This window comes from Callorhinus ursinus, unplaced genomic scaffold (genome assembly GCF_003265705.2).
Source record: "Callorhinus ursinus isolate GAN/ISIS: 27379988/994484 unplaced genomic scaffold, GSC_fseal_2.0 scaffold66, whole genome shotgun sequence".
Lineage (NCBI taxonomy): Eukaryota > Metazoa > Chordata > Mammalia > Carnivora > Otariidae > Callorhinus > Callorhinus ursinus.
Window position 1 is genome coordinate 6,552,661 of NW_027397128.1, and position 15,032 is coordinate 6,567,692.

The 15,032-nt window shown below is 36.7% G+C and overlaps 1 protein-coding gene across 3 annotated transcripts in view; it reads right to left on the reverse strand.

Annotated features, from left to right (window-relative positions):
- Positions 1–15,032, reverse strand: part of TEX11 (testis expressed 11) — a 298,719-nt gene that overhangs the window by 81,669 nt on the left and 202,018 nt on the right. For 2 of the 3 annotated variants that reach the window (XM_025888290.2, XM_073885802.1), the window contains exons 18-22: positions 14,651–14,775; positions 11,858–11,943; positions 8,377–8,433; positions 5,356–5,396; positions 4,072–4,158 (exon numbers count right to left, since the gene is read on the reverse strand). In XM_025888290.2, coding sequence (XP_025744075.1) covers positions 4,072–4,158; positions 5,356–5,396; positions 8,377–8,433; positions 11,858–11,943; positions 14,651–14,775 — 396 coding nt within the window. The remainder of the gene's footprint in view (positions 1–4,071; positions 4,159–5,355; positions 5,397–8,376; positions 8,434–11,857; positions 11,944–14,650; positions 14,776–15,032) is intronic. The other variant, XM_073885803.1, reaches the window with a different exon arrangement.

A 15,032-nucleotide genomic window follows, 5' to 3' on the forward strand; every position in this document is an offset into this window, starting at 1 on the left:
AGGGATATTTTTTAAAAATGGAGTGGCAATATTTATCTCAGACAAACTGGACTTTATTTATTTTATTTTATTTATTTGTCAGAGAGAGAGAGAGAGAGCAAGTGAGCACAAGAAGAGGGAGTGGCAGGCAGAGGGAGAAGCAAGGCTTCCTCCTGAGCAAGGAGTCCGATGTGGGACTCGATCCAGGACCCTGGGGTCATGACCTGAGCCGAAGGCAGACACTTAACCAACTGAGCCACCCAGGTGTCCCCAAACTGGACTTTAAAACAAAGACTAGGGGCACCTGGGTGGCTCAGATGATTGGGCATCTGCCTTCAGCTCCGGTCATGATCTCCAGGTCCTGGGATCAAGCCCCACATTGGGCTCCCGGCTCAGCTGGGAGTCTGTTTCTCCCTCTGCCTCTCCCCCTGCTTGTGCTCTCTCTCTCTCTCAAATGAATAAATAAAATCTTTTAAAAAAATAAAACAAAGATTATAACAACAGTACCCAAAGAAGGGTACTATGTAATAATAAAGGGGACAAGCCAGCAAGAAGATCTAACAACTGTAAATATTTATGCACCCAACATGGGGGCCCCAAATATATAAAACAATTACTAACAAATATAAAGGAACTCATCAGTAATAGTACAATAATATAATAGGAGACTTTAATACCCCACTTAACTGCAGTGGACAGACCATCTAAGCAGAAAATCAACAAGAAAACAATGGCTTTGAATGACACAACAGACCAGATGGACTTAACAGATATATTCAGATCATTTCATCCCAAAGCAGCAGAATACATATTCTTTTTAAGTGCACATGGGACATTCTCCAGAAGAGATCATACTAGGTCAAATCAGGCTCAACAAGTACAAAAAGACTGAGATCATAACATGAATATTTTCTGACCTCAACACTATGAAACTTGAAGTGAACTGCAAGAAAGAATTAGGAAGGGCCACAAATACATGGAGGTTAAACAACGTGCTACTAAAGAATGAATGGGTCAACCAGGTAATAAAAGAAGAAATAAAAAAATACATGGAAACACATGAAAATGAAAACACAATAATCCAAAACCTTTGGGATGCAGCAGAAGTGGTCCTCAGAGGGAAGTATAGAGCAATATAAGCCTACCTCAAGAAGAAAAATCTCAAATAAACAACAACCTTAAACCTAAACTAGCTAGATAAAGAACAAATGAAGCCTAAAGCCATCAGAAGAAGGGAAATAATAAAGATTAGAGCAGAAATAAATTATACAGAAACTAAAAAAAACAAAACAAAACAGTAGAACAGATAAATGAAGGGGTGTCCGGGTGGCAGAGTCAGATGGGCGTCCAACTCTTGGTTTTGACTTAGGTCGTGATCTCAGAGCCCTCAGATCAAGCCTTTCGTCATTCCATGAACCCCTCCCCTCTGTACTCTCTCTCAAATAAATAAATAAATCTTAAAAAAAAAGAACAGATCAATGAAACCAGGTATTGGTTCTTGGAAAAAAATAATAAAATTGATAAACCCCTAGCTAGACTTATCAAAAAGAAAAGAGAAAGGACCCAAATAAAGAAAATCACAAATGAGAGAGGACAAATAACAACCAACACCACAGAAATACAAACAATTATAAGAGAATATTATGAGAAATTACATGCCAACAAACTGGACAACCTAGAAAAACATGGATTAATTCCTAGAAACATATAAACTACCAAAACTGAAACAGGAAGAAATAGAAAATTTAAACAGACTGATAACCAGTAAAGAAACTGAATCAGTAATCAAAAATTTCCCAACAAACCAAAGTCCCAGGCCAGATGGCTTCATAGGGAAATTCTACCAAATATTTAAACAAGAGCTAATTCTTTTCAAACTGTTCCAAAAAACAGAAAAGGAAGAAGAATTTCCAAACTATAAGGCCAGCATTACCCTGATTCCAAAACCAGACAAAGACTCTACTAAAAAAGAGTACTACAGGCCACTATCTCTGATGAACATGGAAAGGTTCATCAGAAAGTTAAAAATAGACCTGTCCTATGATCCAGCAATTGCACTACTAGGTATTTACCTGAAGAATACAAAAATACTGATTCAAAGGGATATATGCACCCTGCTGTTTTTATAGCAGCCTTATCTACAATAGCTAAATTATGTAAAGAGCCCAAATGTCCATCAACTGATTAATGGATAAAGATGTGATGTGTGTGTGTGTGTGTGTGTGTAATGGATTATTACTCAGCCATAAAAAGAATGAAATCTTGCCATTTGCAATGATGTGGATGGAGCTAGAGAGTATTATGCTAAGTGAAATAAGTCAGTCAGAGAAAGACAAAACACCAAATGATTTCCCTCATATGTGGAATTTAAGAAACAAAACAGATCAACATAGGGGAAAACAGACAGGCAAACCAAGAAACAGACTCCAAACTATAGAGAACAAACTGAGGGTTACTGGCGGTGAGGTGGGCAGGGGGATAGGTTAAACGGTGATGGGTATTAAGGAGGGAACTTGTGATGAACACTGGTTGTTGTATGTAAATGATGAATCACTAAATTCTACACCTGAAACTAATATTACACTACATCTTAGCTAACTGGAATTTAAATAAAAACTTGAAAGGAAAAAAAGTTCAGCAAAGAACAGGGTACACTAAAATCAAAGGCTGAAGAAAACTGTTGTAAAGATTCACATCTTCCATAGAACATTGGAAGGCCCCATTGGAAACATTTAGCATAATCTTCATGCTGGAAAATTAAAATTAAATTTCACTGAAAGAAGTACTGGAAAATAACTTCTCAAACTTCCAAAAGATCAAAGTCATTATAAACCTTTCTATAGTTTAAATGGGTATTATTTTCAATTAGTTGCGTAAGTTTCTGAGAAGCCAGATTGCTGTGTTTTTTCTATTTTCTCCTAGATTAGAGTCCCAGGAAACTCCGTAAAGCAGAAAAAGATTCATGAGAACCAGTCCACTTTGTGACACTGCTGCTTAATTGCTCTTGATTACTTATCACTGTAATAACTGCCTCCACAATTTTTATACTTGAAATTAGCCAAAAGGCTGAGAAGCAATTGCCTCCACAGTTTAAGTGTTTTTACTGAAATTAACCTAATAAATTACACAACTTATAATTGGTTAGCTTGATGAATTTTCAAAGTTAATATAATGATGTGACCAATCCAGATCAAGACAGACCTTGATCATTACCAGAAACTCAGAAGCAACCCAACCATCCCTCTTCAAGTCCAACTCCCTTCAAGGGAAACCACTATCTTCAATTCTAATATCATAAATTAGTTTTGCCTGCTTTTCTTTATTACCACATATAAATGGAATCAATGTCTGACTTCTTTTGTTCAACATTATATTTGTGAGATTCATTCATTTTGTTGCATGTAGTTTACTTTTCATTTTTATTTTTTATGTAATCTTTATGCCCAACATGGGGCTCAAATTCATGACCCGGAGATCAAGAGTTGCATGTTGTACTTATACTAAGCCAGCCAGGTATCCCACAGGCAATTTATTTTTGATAAATCAAATTTAGAGATAAGTTAGGCATCCCAGATCAAATTTAGGAGCATAGCCTTGGGGACCTGCAGTTATAAGTCCTCATTTTATTCTTAGACCCATTTCTAGAGAAAAAGAAAACTAATATTTATTGAGTACCTACTATGTCCCAGGTTTTTATTTAAAACCTTTACTAGCCCTCTGAAGTATGTATAATTGTTTCCCTTTTATAAATAATGAAACTGAGATTAAATAAGTTATCCTTGTACCCACTGCTAGCTACACATACAGAGCCAGAATTTGGGGTGCCTGGGTGGCTCAGTTGGCTGAGCATCCAACTCTTGGTTTCAGCTCAGGCTGTGGTCTCAGGGTCATGAGATCAGGCCCCACGTTGGGGTCTGTGCTCAGAGGGGAGTCTGCTTGTCCCTCTCCCTCTCCTCCTCGCCGCTTGCTTGCTTTCTCTCAAATAAAGAAAGAAATAAAGTCTTTAAAAAAAAAAAGGAGCCAGAATGTGAATCCACGTATGTCTGATTCTACCACCCACCAGTTTCCCATAGCCACAGAATATTCTTTTACCTATTTTTCGAAACCATTGAGCTTCATTAGCTCTTGAGTCCGGAGTCAAGGCCTTTCCATTGAAAGACTGAGAGAGTTTCAGGAGTGCTGCATTGAACAGAAAGATTTTATAGTGAGGTCTTTTACTTTATACTCTAGCAAAATTTTTAATACTGCCTTAAAAACAGTCAAACATGGGTTTGAAATTAGAAAATTCTTTGTGTGTGTGTGTGCATAGGTACATACCAAAAGTAATTAAAATGACACAAAGCATTACCAAAGCTCCAAGAAGCAGTTAACTCAAACTTTGGGGGAACAAACACATCTTTGGAGAGATTTATAATTTTACTTAATCATTCACCACCTGAGGTAGAAAGACAGGATTTACAAGTAGGGAAACAGAAGAGTGGGAGCAATCATTAAAAAGACTGAAATGGAGATGGAGAACTGGAAGAGTGTTGACAGGTTGCCATAATACTTACTGAGCTGCCACAGCAAGCATACTGAAGAACCAGAACATGCTGTCATCATCCCAAGACATTTACTACCTACCCACATACCCTCCTGAGAGGTAAGAATACCAAACAGCCAAGTATGAAAGCCTTGGTTTCTAAACCACTTTGCTACACTTAACACCTTAGTGATAGGTAATTGAGGTATAAAACTGAACTACTGAAATAAAGAAAATGAAGTTTCTAAGATGTTTTGGACATGAGGAAATAGGTATTTGGGCAGTGGAAATAGGAAGAGCTGTTAGGCAAAAGGGACACTGGGTAAGAAAGCACAGAATTGGTAAAAAGAAATCGATGTGGCTAGGAGGTTAGCTTTAAGTGAAGAGGGAGGAATTAGTAGTAGAAAGGGGAGAGGACATAGGCTTGGGTAGTTCGAAAAAACAAGTTTCAAAATAACAGAGTGAACAATCTGAATCTGATTCAGAGAGCATGAAAATTAACAGGGTGCACAGCATTTTTATTTGTCTTGATCCTTTTTCACCTGTTCTATTCTTAGGTTAGGATCAAATAGCAATAAGGACAGACAGAAAGAAGAACAGAAGGAAGGAAGGAAATGTCTTTAAAATAAATTGGAATAAAAAGAGAGCTGAAATCACATTTGGAGATGAATGTGAGTGATGACAAACTTTTCTCCGCTTGTGAATAAAGAAACCAAAGTAGACTTCTATGGCAAACATTAATAAAAGCATGAAGCTTAACTCAAACATGAAGTCTGTCTGAGTCGTGTACTTGGAGAATTTAAGAGAAGACAGAAGCAAGATGAAGGAGTGAAAATAACCAGGATGATATTTACCTGTATTCAGGCAAGTCAAAAGTCTATCCATTTCTTTCTTTCTAAAAAATAAAGAAAAGAGTGTTTTCCTACTGTTCCAAAGCTTTACTACAGAAAAGTACCAAAATGAGACCCCAAGAGAGCTACACAAAGGCAATGCAAAACTGTGAAGTTTATTGTTCAAGGCTCCATCCTATCATTTCAACACTATTTTTCCTCACTATAGGATACTGTTCTTCATTCCCCAGTGCTCTCACATTTTTTCTCTCTTCCCCTTCTACTCCTACTCTCAGCAAAGGATTTATATTACAGGGTCACTGAATTTGAGAGCAGAGAGTGATTTTGTGATTTTCAAGCTTTTTCTTTTTTGAAGAGAGGAATTAGAACCCTTGTTTCAAATAAACTTTGATGAAAATCTAATATACAAGAAAAGATGTAAGTTTAGCTGTTCTGTTTGAACCAGTAGTGGATAGAGGCCTAGAGCCTCACCTTCCTGGAAGTCCCTGAGGCTGTGCCACAGAATTTCCAGGGTTCTGAAATATATTTTAAAAAGCACTTATCCAGTCCAGACCCTTCATTTTATAGATGAGGAACCAGATCTGGAAATGGAGGATGATGTGTCTAATGTCATGCAATTAATGACAATTTCAGGACTACAACACAGGTCTCTTGACCCTTTGTCAAATTTCTTTAAGGGGATATAAATTTTAACAGAGGAAAACATGTCATTTTACTGAACAAAGGAATGAATATGGAAGTACTGGCAAGTTCAACTAAGGAAGTTAAGAGGAAGTATACTATGAGACTGTCCCTACCATGAGGAGCTCTAGTATTACATAATAAAGACTATGCTTCAAGAAAAGTAGCAGCTTTCTCAGAGATAAATAGAAGTCTGGTTTACTTAAAATAACTTCTTAAAGTAAACTTTATTGATTTGAATTTCAGCTGATCTAAAGTTTACTTCCTCACTTATTTAATTCAGTGACTATAAAATAATCCAGTAAAGGTCCATTAATGCAAATACATAGTATAAATAAGAATGAGGAACTGGAAAGGGATGTATATAGTCTATTTAAGAGACAAACTGCTTTAAAAAAATTTTAGCACGTGAGTTGTTAAAATACTTAGGTAGATACTGCTAAATGAAAACCATGGGTTTTTTGGAAAAGAAAGGAACTTTAAAGATTACCCAGTCTAGCTTTTTTTAGTAGATGAAAAAATAAAGCTTAGAGAAGTTAAAATAAGTTGTTGTTGTCTAAGGTTAACCGGAGTTAGTGAAATAACTGAAACTGGAACTCAATTCTCAGGCTCTTCCACTGAATTGTTTTTTTTTTTTTAATAATCTATTTGTTAAATAAGGTGCTGTCTGCTCTCTGAAAACACTGCTAGCAGATGTTCTTTATGACTATATTTACTTGAGAACAATAAAGGTCTATTTTTAAACTATTCTGTAATTTAAGTTTATCATTAATTTAAATAGGATTCCTTTCCTTTCCCCATTTCCAAACTGATTTTAATGAGTAAGGTTTGACTATATGTCACAATTACATGGAATATGAAGCACTTTTTAATACCAGTACTAAAGATCTTCTTGTAAATAACTGAATGATATTCAGCCACTTAAATAAACTGAGTGGCTATTATGTGTCAGATACTGTCCTAGGTTTCAGAGATACAAAGATAAATACAAATAGTCCTAGCCCTCAAAGAGATCTTAAAATCTACTAGGTATGTTTAGTCTCTGAGTTTCTTTTCTAAATTTTTTAAATGACTTTTTAAAATTTTGAAAATTGAAGTATAGTTGACACATAATATAACACTAGTTTCAGGTATACAACACAGTGATTGGACAAGTCTATACATTATGCCACGCTCATCACAGACAAATGGATCCCCATGTATCTATTACCCAGCTTCAATAATTATTAAATTCATCATCGATCTTATTTCAATCATACCCCCACCCATACTTTTCCCTCCCCTATTATTTTAAAGCTGATTTCTAGACATCGTATCATTTCATCCATAAATATTTTAGGATGTGTCTCTAAGAGATAAAGATTCTTTTAAAAAGCAATAACCACACTATCATTATATGTCTAAAAATTAATGTCTTAATATCATCAAATATTTGGTCATTATTAAAATTTATAATTTTCTCAGTATCTTTTTTAGTTTGTTTGCATTCTTTTAATATATTCATAGAGCCTGTAAAGAAGAGGCAAAATTTATGCTTGGGTAAAATCTGTATCATGAAAAAAGTTAAGTCATCAGTCCAGTATTATCTCAGTCACAGATATTTCCCAAAGAATTTAGCTGAAAAAATGTACTGCCTCCAGGTACAAATTATGTATATATAGCAAAAGCAAAATAGAGATACACTATTACAGAGTTTTCATCTAAGTAGAGAATACAGAGATGAGTGATTATTTCTCTGAAAGTTATCCCTAATCAAGACCTGGAATAGAGCTTTCTCTCAAATCATTAGGAGGTAGTGAATTTCGTGAATGAAAAATTGGTGACCTAATTCTTCCACCAATTGTTAAGTTCTTGATGTCTTATGCCACAGAAACTGTGAGCAGAAAGATATCTGAGCTGATACAGATTCACAATCAACAAGCTGACCAGGTTATATGTTTCTGTGGCAAAGTAAGAGATCTGACTATATATCTCTCATGTTAAGAAAGGGGGAAACAGATGCAACATCATAGTAAAATCATAGCTAACATTATTGAGGGCTTAGTAAGTGCTTGGCACTCTCAAAGTGTTTTCATGTATTTACTCACTGAGTCATCACAGCAACCCCATAAGGTAGGCACTATTCTATTTTCATTTTACGGATGGGGAAATAAAAGCCCAGGTTACACATCTAGTAAGTGGCAGAGACAGGATATGAACCCAGGAAGACTGGCCCCAGAGTCTATATTGATCTTACTATACTGGACATCTCTCAACATAAGGTTTATATTGAAAGTTACTATAATTATTCTAATGGCAAATACATCATTTCTGTAAGTACGTATGTAAGTTATTTCAACTTACTTGCTTTCAGATTCTGGCATCTGAGACACTCTTGGGAGAACTAGACGAAACAAACACCTGTATGATAAAAGTAATACAAAAAGTGATGCTTAGAAAAAAACATGTGAAAGAATATTGACCAACTTATTAATCTTGATTACCCCAGGAGGCAAAAGTGAGAAAAGAGAGGGTAAGGAGGAGACTTATTTTACTTATAGATCTTTGTATTGTTTTAATGGTTGTAATGAAAACATGCAAATTTTATAATTTGGGGAGAGTAATTTAAGAAAATAATTTTAAAAAAAAGTGCTGCTTATGACAAATTCTTAAATAGTTCCACTGTTATATCATTGCTCCAAATCACCTGCTAGAACATCAGGTACGATATACAGATCTTAATATTTTTCTTAAGGAACCTGGAGGTGGCCTTTGGGTTCCACATAAACTAGGATGACTGTTCTTTCAAGGGGATCTGACAGCATAATGATGAACTAACAAAATAAGCTAGCTTATAAAGTTTTAAATGCTAAAAATCTTTTTAAAAATACCATCTATTCTGAGTGATTTTAGATATTTATCTGACTGAAGGCGTGCAAGTAACTCAAGACTCCTCTGATACTTACTTCTGTGACTCCATTTCTTTTCAAGTGTAGTTGACTAATAGGAAAGCCACTATAGCACCCTTCTGGTTTCCGATTTTTGCCACTGACATATTCTTAGTCACATCATTAGGAGTTATCATGTCCTAATCTCACCCTCTATCTCACTACTGTATGTAAAAGTTCCCTTTCTTTTTAAAGACTTTACTTATTTATTTGACAGAGAGAGAGAGACAGCAAGAGAGGGAACACAAGCAGGGGGAGTGGGAGAGGGAGAAGCAGGCCCCCTGCAGAGAAGGGAGCCCGATACAGGGGTTATCCCAGGACTACAGGATCATGACCTGAGCCGAAGGCAGATGCTTAACGACTGAGCCATCCAGGTGCCCCTAAAAGTTCCCTTTTGATAAACCATTTTCCTTCATAGAAAGAGAAAAGGGGAAAAAATCAAGTTCAACTGATGTCTTTTTTTTAAAGATGAATTATTTATTTATTTGAGAGAAAGAGCGCACAGTAGGGGGGAGGGGGAGAGGGAGAGGCAGACTTCCTGCTGAGCAGGGAGCCCAATGAGGGGCTTGATCCCAGGATCCTGAGACTGTGACCTGAGTCAAAAGCAGATGCTTAACTGACTGGCACCCCAACTGATATCTTTTTTTTAACTTTAAGCATCCCTATCAAATTTCCAAAGACATTTTTCACAGAAACAGAAAAAAATCCTAAAATTCTTTTGGAAACAGAAAATACCCTGAATAGCCAAAGCAACCTTGAGAAAGAAGAATAAAGCTGGAGACATCACACCTCCTGGTTTCAAACTATACCACAAAGCTATAGTAATCAAAACAGCATGGTACCACCACAAAAATAGTAACATACAACAAAGGAACAGAATAGAGAGTCCAGAAATAAACCCATGTATAAACCATGTATATACCGTGTTAACTAATATTTGAGAAGAGAGTCAAGAATATTCAATGGGGAAAGATAGTCTTTTCAGTAAATGTTGCTGGTAAAACTAGATTATTCACATGCAAAAAAATGAAATTGGGCCACTGTCTTTCACTACTCACAAAAATTAACTTGAAATGGATTAAACACTTAAGACCTGAAAACAGTAAACCTCCTAAAAGAAAACACAGGGGAAAAGCTCTTTGACAATGACTTTTTCGATATGACACCCAAAGCACAAGCAAAAATGAACAAGTGGGACTACATCAAACCACAAAGCTTCTGCACAGCAAAGGAAACAAAATGAAAGGGCAACCTACAGAATAGGAGAAAATAATTTGCAAACCATGTATCTGATAAGGGGTTACTATACAAAACAAATAAGGAGCATATGCAACTCAAAAAAACAACAACAACAACAAATAATCTGATTTAAAAATGGGCAAAGGACTTGAATAGACATTTTTCCAAAGAAGACATGCATGTCAACAAATACATGAAAAGATGCTGAACATCACTAATCATCAGGGAAATGCAAATCAAGACTACAATGAAGTATCACCTCATACCTGTTAGATTGGCTGGTATCAAAAAGATAAGTTTTGGTGAGGATGTGGAAAAGAAGGAAACCTTCGACATTCTTGGTGGGAACATAAATTGGTATAGCCACTGGAAAACAGTATAGAGGTTCCTCAAAAATTAAAAACAGAACTACCATATGATCCAGCAATCCCACTTCTGGGTTTAGATCCAAAGGAAAGAAAATCACTATCTTGAAAAGCTACCTGAACCCTCATGTTCATTGCAGCATTATTCACAATAGCCAAGACATGGAAGCAACTTAAGTGTCCACTGATAGATGAATGGATAAAGAAAATGTGATATGTACACACACACACACACACGAGTATTTTTTAATTAACATTTATTGTATTAAAGATTTTACTTATTTATTTGACAGAGACACAGTGAGAGAGGGAACACAAGTAGGGGGAGCAGGAGAGGGAGAAGCAGGACTCCTACAGAGCAGGGAGCCCGATGCGGGGCTCGATCCCAGGACCCTGGGATCATGACCTGAGCTGAAGGCAGACATTTAATGACTGAGCCACCCAGGCGCCCCTAACTTATTTGAGAGAGAGAGAGAGAGAGAGAGAGCGAGTGCACACGAGTGGGGGGAGGGGCAGAGGGAGAGGGAGAAAGAGAATCTCAAACAGACTCCACGCCCAGCGCAGAGCCTGATGCAGGGCTCCATCTCATGACCCTGAGATCATGACCTGAGCCCAAATCAAGAGTCAGACACTTAACTGACTAAGCCACCCAGGCACCCCACCCCACAGGATTATTATTTAGTCATATAAAAGAAGGAAATCCTGCCTTGTGACAACATGAATGGACTTTGAGGGCATTGTGCTAAGTGAAAAGACAAAGAAAGACAAATACTCTATTATCTCACTTATGTGCTGAATCTTTTTTTAAAAAAGTGAAAAACAGAAATAGTGGAACAGTGTTTGCTAGGAGCTAGGTGTGGAAGAAGTGGGGAAATGTGGTCAAAGGGTACGAACTTCAAATTATAAGACACACAAGTTCTGGGGATCTAATGTAGAGCATGGTGACGATAGTTAACAAGACTGTATTACATATCTGAAAGTCGGGAAGAGACTAAATCTTAGATGTTCTTACTACACACAAAGAAACTGTAATTTTGTGAGGTGATGAATATGTTAACTAATTTTGTTGTGCCAATCATTTCACAATATATGCATGTTTCAAATTATCAGGTTATACACCTTAAACTTATACAATGTTATATGTCAATTATATCTCAATAAAGCTCAGAAAAAATTTAAAATAACAGTTGGTACAGTAGGCCTGATCACATCACCTCAGCACTATTTTGACAAAGTTTATAGACCAAGAATAACAGGAAATCCTTTCACATCTACAGGATGTTAATTACTTACCTTAAAGCTGTAAGGACTTGTTGTGGGTCTTCTGAATATTGAGCTAAATATTCCAAAGCTTTACCTGCCACAATTTGCTGTCCATTCTAAAAAGAACAAATATAATATGTTAAATTACATTTCAAAGTGGTACTTATACAAAATGTTACCTATATTCCTGTCCTTTAAGGACAAGAAAAAAAATCTGACCTTGTCATTTTATATTATCAAAAGAGCTAATGCAAGATGATAGAATGAAGAAACAACTCATTGACAAAACCAGAACAGATTCATATTGGTCCCAGAAACCCACTCCTCCCTCTCCACAAATACTCACAGACTTGCCAACACTGCCATGAACCCACTAGGACTAATTTTATTGTGATCTTTATCCTTTTTCATTAGCAGTAACCAAAGGAACCCCGACCTTCATTTCTAGCACCCGAATCCCCATAAAGCTCTATAAATCCCTCTTTTCCCATTTCTCCCCAACTCCCCCAATCTTTCCACTTTTGTTCTCTAAAGTCTAGTTCATTATCATCAAAATCTTCTCTATGAGCAACCTCTTCTCTGAAAGTTCCCTCCACATTCTTTCTGTAATGGAAATCTAGGTCCCACCAAGGATACTGCTTCCAAAGAAGCCCTCTCAAGTAGTGGTGATTTTGCTCTCATTTCCTTTCTACCCATAGACCTGGAGATGGAGTAGGCGTCGTTTTCGCTCTTCATTGCTGTTTTAAATCATTCTCCCTTCCCCCCTCCCCAAATCCCTAGCTTTGAATTTCCTTCATCAGACTATATCACCCACCATTTCTCATTGTGCTGATCTACCAGCTCTCTGGCCATTTCTTCTCATTTCTTGATGACTTATCTACTATACAGTTATTTTCTCGAAAAACTACTCCTGTCTTAGTTTTTGGCACTTTCAATAAATAGACAGATGATCCTCCTAATATCCTAGTCTCTTATTTCCTTGAATTCTACTCTGCCAATTACCTTAGCTGTTCACTAGCACAGTCATTGACTGTACCCTCTCATTATTGTTGAGTGTCTTCTCATGTGTCTGTTGGCCATCTGTAAGTTTTCTTTGGAGAAATGTCTGTTCATGTCTTCTGCCCATTTTTAAACTGGAGTATTTGTTTTTTTGGGTGTTGAAGTTGTGTCGGTTCTTTATATATTTCAGATCCTGCCCCTTTATTGGATATGTCATTTGCAGATATCTTCTTCCATTCAGTACGTTGTCTTTTAGGTTTGTTGATTATCTCCTTCACTGTGGAGAAGCTTTATATTTTGATGTAGTCACAACAGTTTATTTTTGTTTTGATTTCCCTTGCCTCAGGAGACATATCTGGAAAAATGTTGCTATGGCTGATGTCAGAGAAATTACTGCCTGTGGTCTCTTCTAGGATTTTTATGATTTCAGGTCTCACATTTAGGTCACATTTTGAGTTTATTTTTGTGTATGGTGTTAGAAAGTAGTCCAGTTTCATTCTTTTGCATATAACTGTCCAGTTTTCCCAGCACCATTTGTTGATGAGACTTTTTCCCACTACATATTCTCTCCGCCTTTGTTAAAAGTTAATTGACCATATAATTATAGGTTTATTTCTGGGTTTTCTATTCTGTTCCATTGATCTTTGTGTTGGACTCTGTCATTACTAACGGTTGCAAACCTTCCATACTCTCAGTTAGGGCTGGGACTAGGGTGAGCTAAGTGACGTAAGTGAGGCTCTTAAGGTGCAAAATTTAAGGAGGCACTCACTCTTACGGTCATGCAAGAACCAACTCTGCACTTGCATGACTCAGAAAGTGGGTGCTTCCTTAAGTGCCTCACTTCCTCATCTTGGTCCCGCTGTTTCATGTATTCCACTTTCTGACCACCATCTCCTACCTTTCTAATTCACTCCCTTCTGTTACTCCAGAAATCCTTCAACTGCACTTAGACCTCCAAACCATTATGTTACGAATTTTTCACTGCCCCTCATCCCCTTGATGTCCTCTTCCATGACCAGTTTAAATTCCATGGGGATTAATGATAATCACTTCGTTTCTTGATTTTCCTACTCTTCCTCCTTTGCTTCATTGTATTCATCTGGCAAAACCACAAACCTGGTTAAATCCAACTTTCTACTGACTTTTGTGCCTACATCCATGCAGCTGAAAGTGGCTGGATAAAAACCTGTACAACTATTTCTTTTATTTTAAAACGTCATCAAATAGGCCTTAACACTTACTGGGCAAGCATCCTGCACTAGCATGTCATTCGCTTTCTTGCTTTCCTGCATGATTAGTTTACACCTTATCCTATCTTCTCAAACTCTCCAACATCTCCTCTCCCATTCTCACTCCAGGTGATGACCTTGTTTCCTACTTTGTTGAAAAAACTGAAGCCGTCAGGAAAAAAAACTTCCAGATTCCCACTACCACATTTATTCATATACCAGGGAACACACCACAGACTCTAACTTCTCAACTGCTTTTATAGATGAACTATCCATTTTCTTTCCTAAAGCCAATCCCTGAATTTATACACTTGTGTCCATCACCTCTTGCCTGTTTAAGGACATTGCTCTAACAATTCTCTTTTCTCTCTCACACAGTCAACTTTTTGTTCTCTTACTAGGTCATTTCCAACAGCATATAAGCATTCTCATTCATCCCATCTCAAACAAACAAACAAACATCTGATCCTACTTCTCACACCAACTACTGACCAGTTTCTTTTCTTTGTAGCAAACTCCTCTAAAGAGTTCCATGAATTGTCTCTCAAAATGGAAAAGAGGTAAAAAATCTTGGGGATAAATACATAAGAATTACCTCTAAAGCAAACTGGGCAGCTAAACTGAGGAGCATGACAGGTGAATCTTTATCTGTAGGTGGCCCATTCTTCTCCGGATCTTCAGGTATTAATAACTTCTCTAATGTAGTAATTGCCTGCAAAGCTGAAAAAGAAGGAAACAATTAAAAAAATGAGATACTCTTATCAAACATAATAGCTATATATGGTTAATTATATCACAGTGACTTTAGAACTCATTTTGAGAGCACCAATATCTTTTTTTTATTAAGTTCAATTAGCCAACATATAGTACATCATTAGTTTTTGATGTAGTGTTCAAAGAGCACTAATATCTTTAAAATATTAGTTAATTTACATAAAGTCATCTAAATTGCTAAACTGTCAAGGAGGACTTGAATG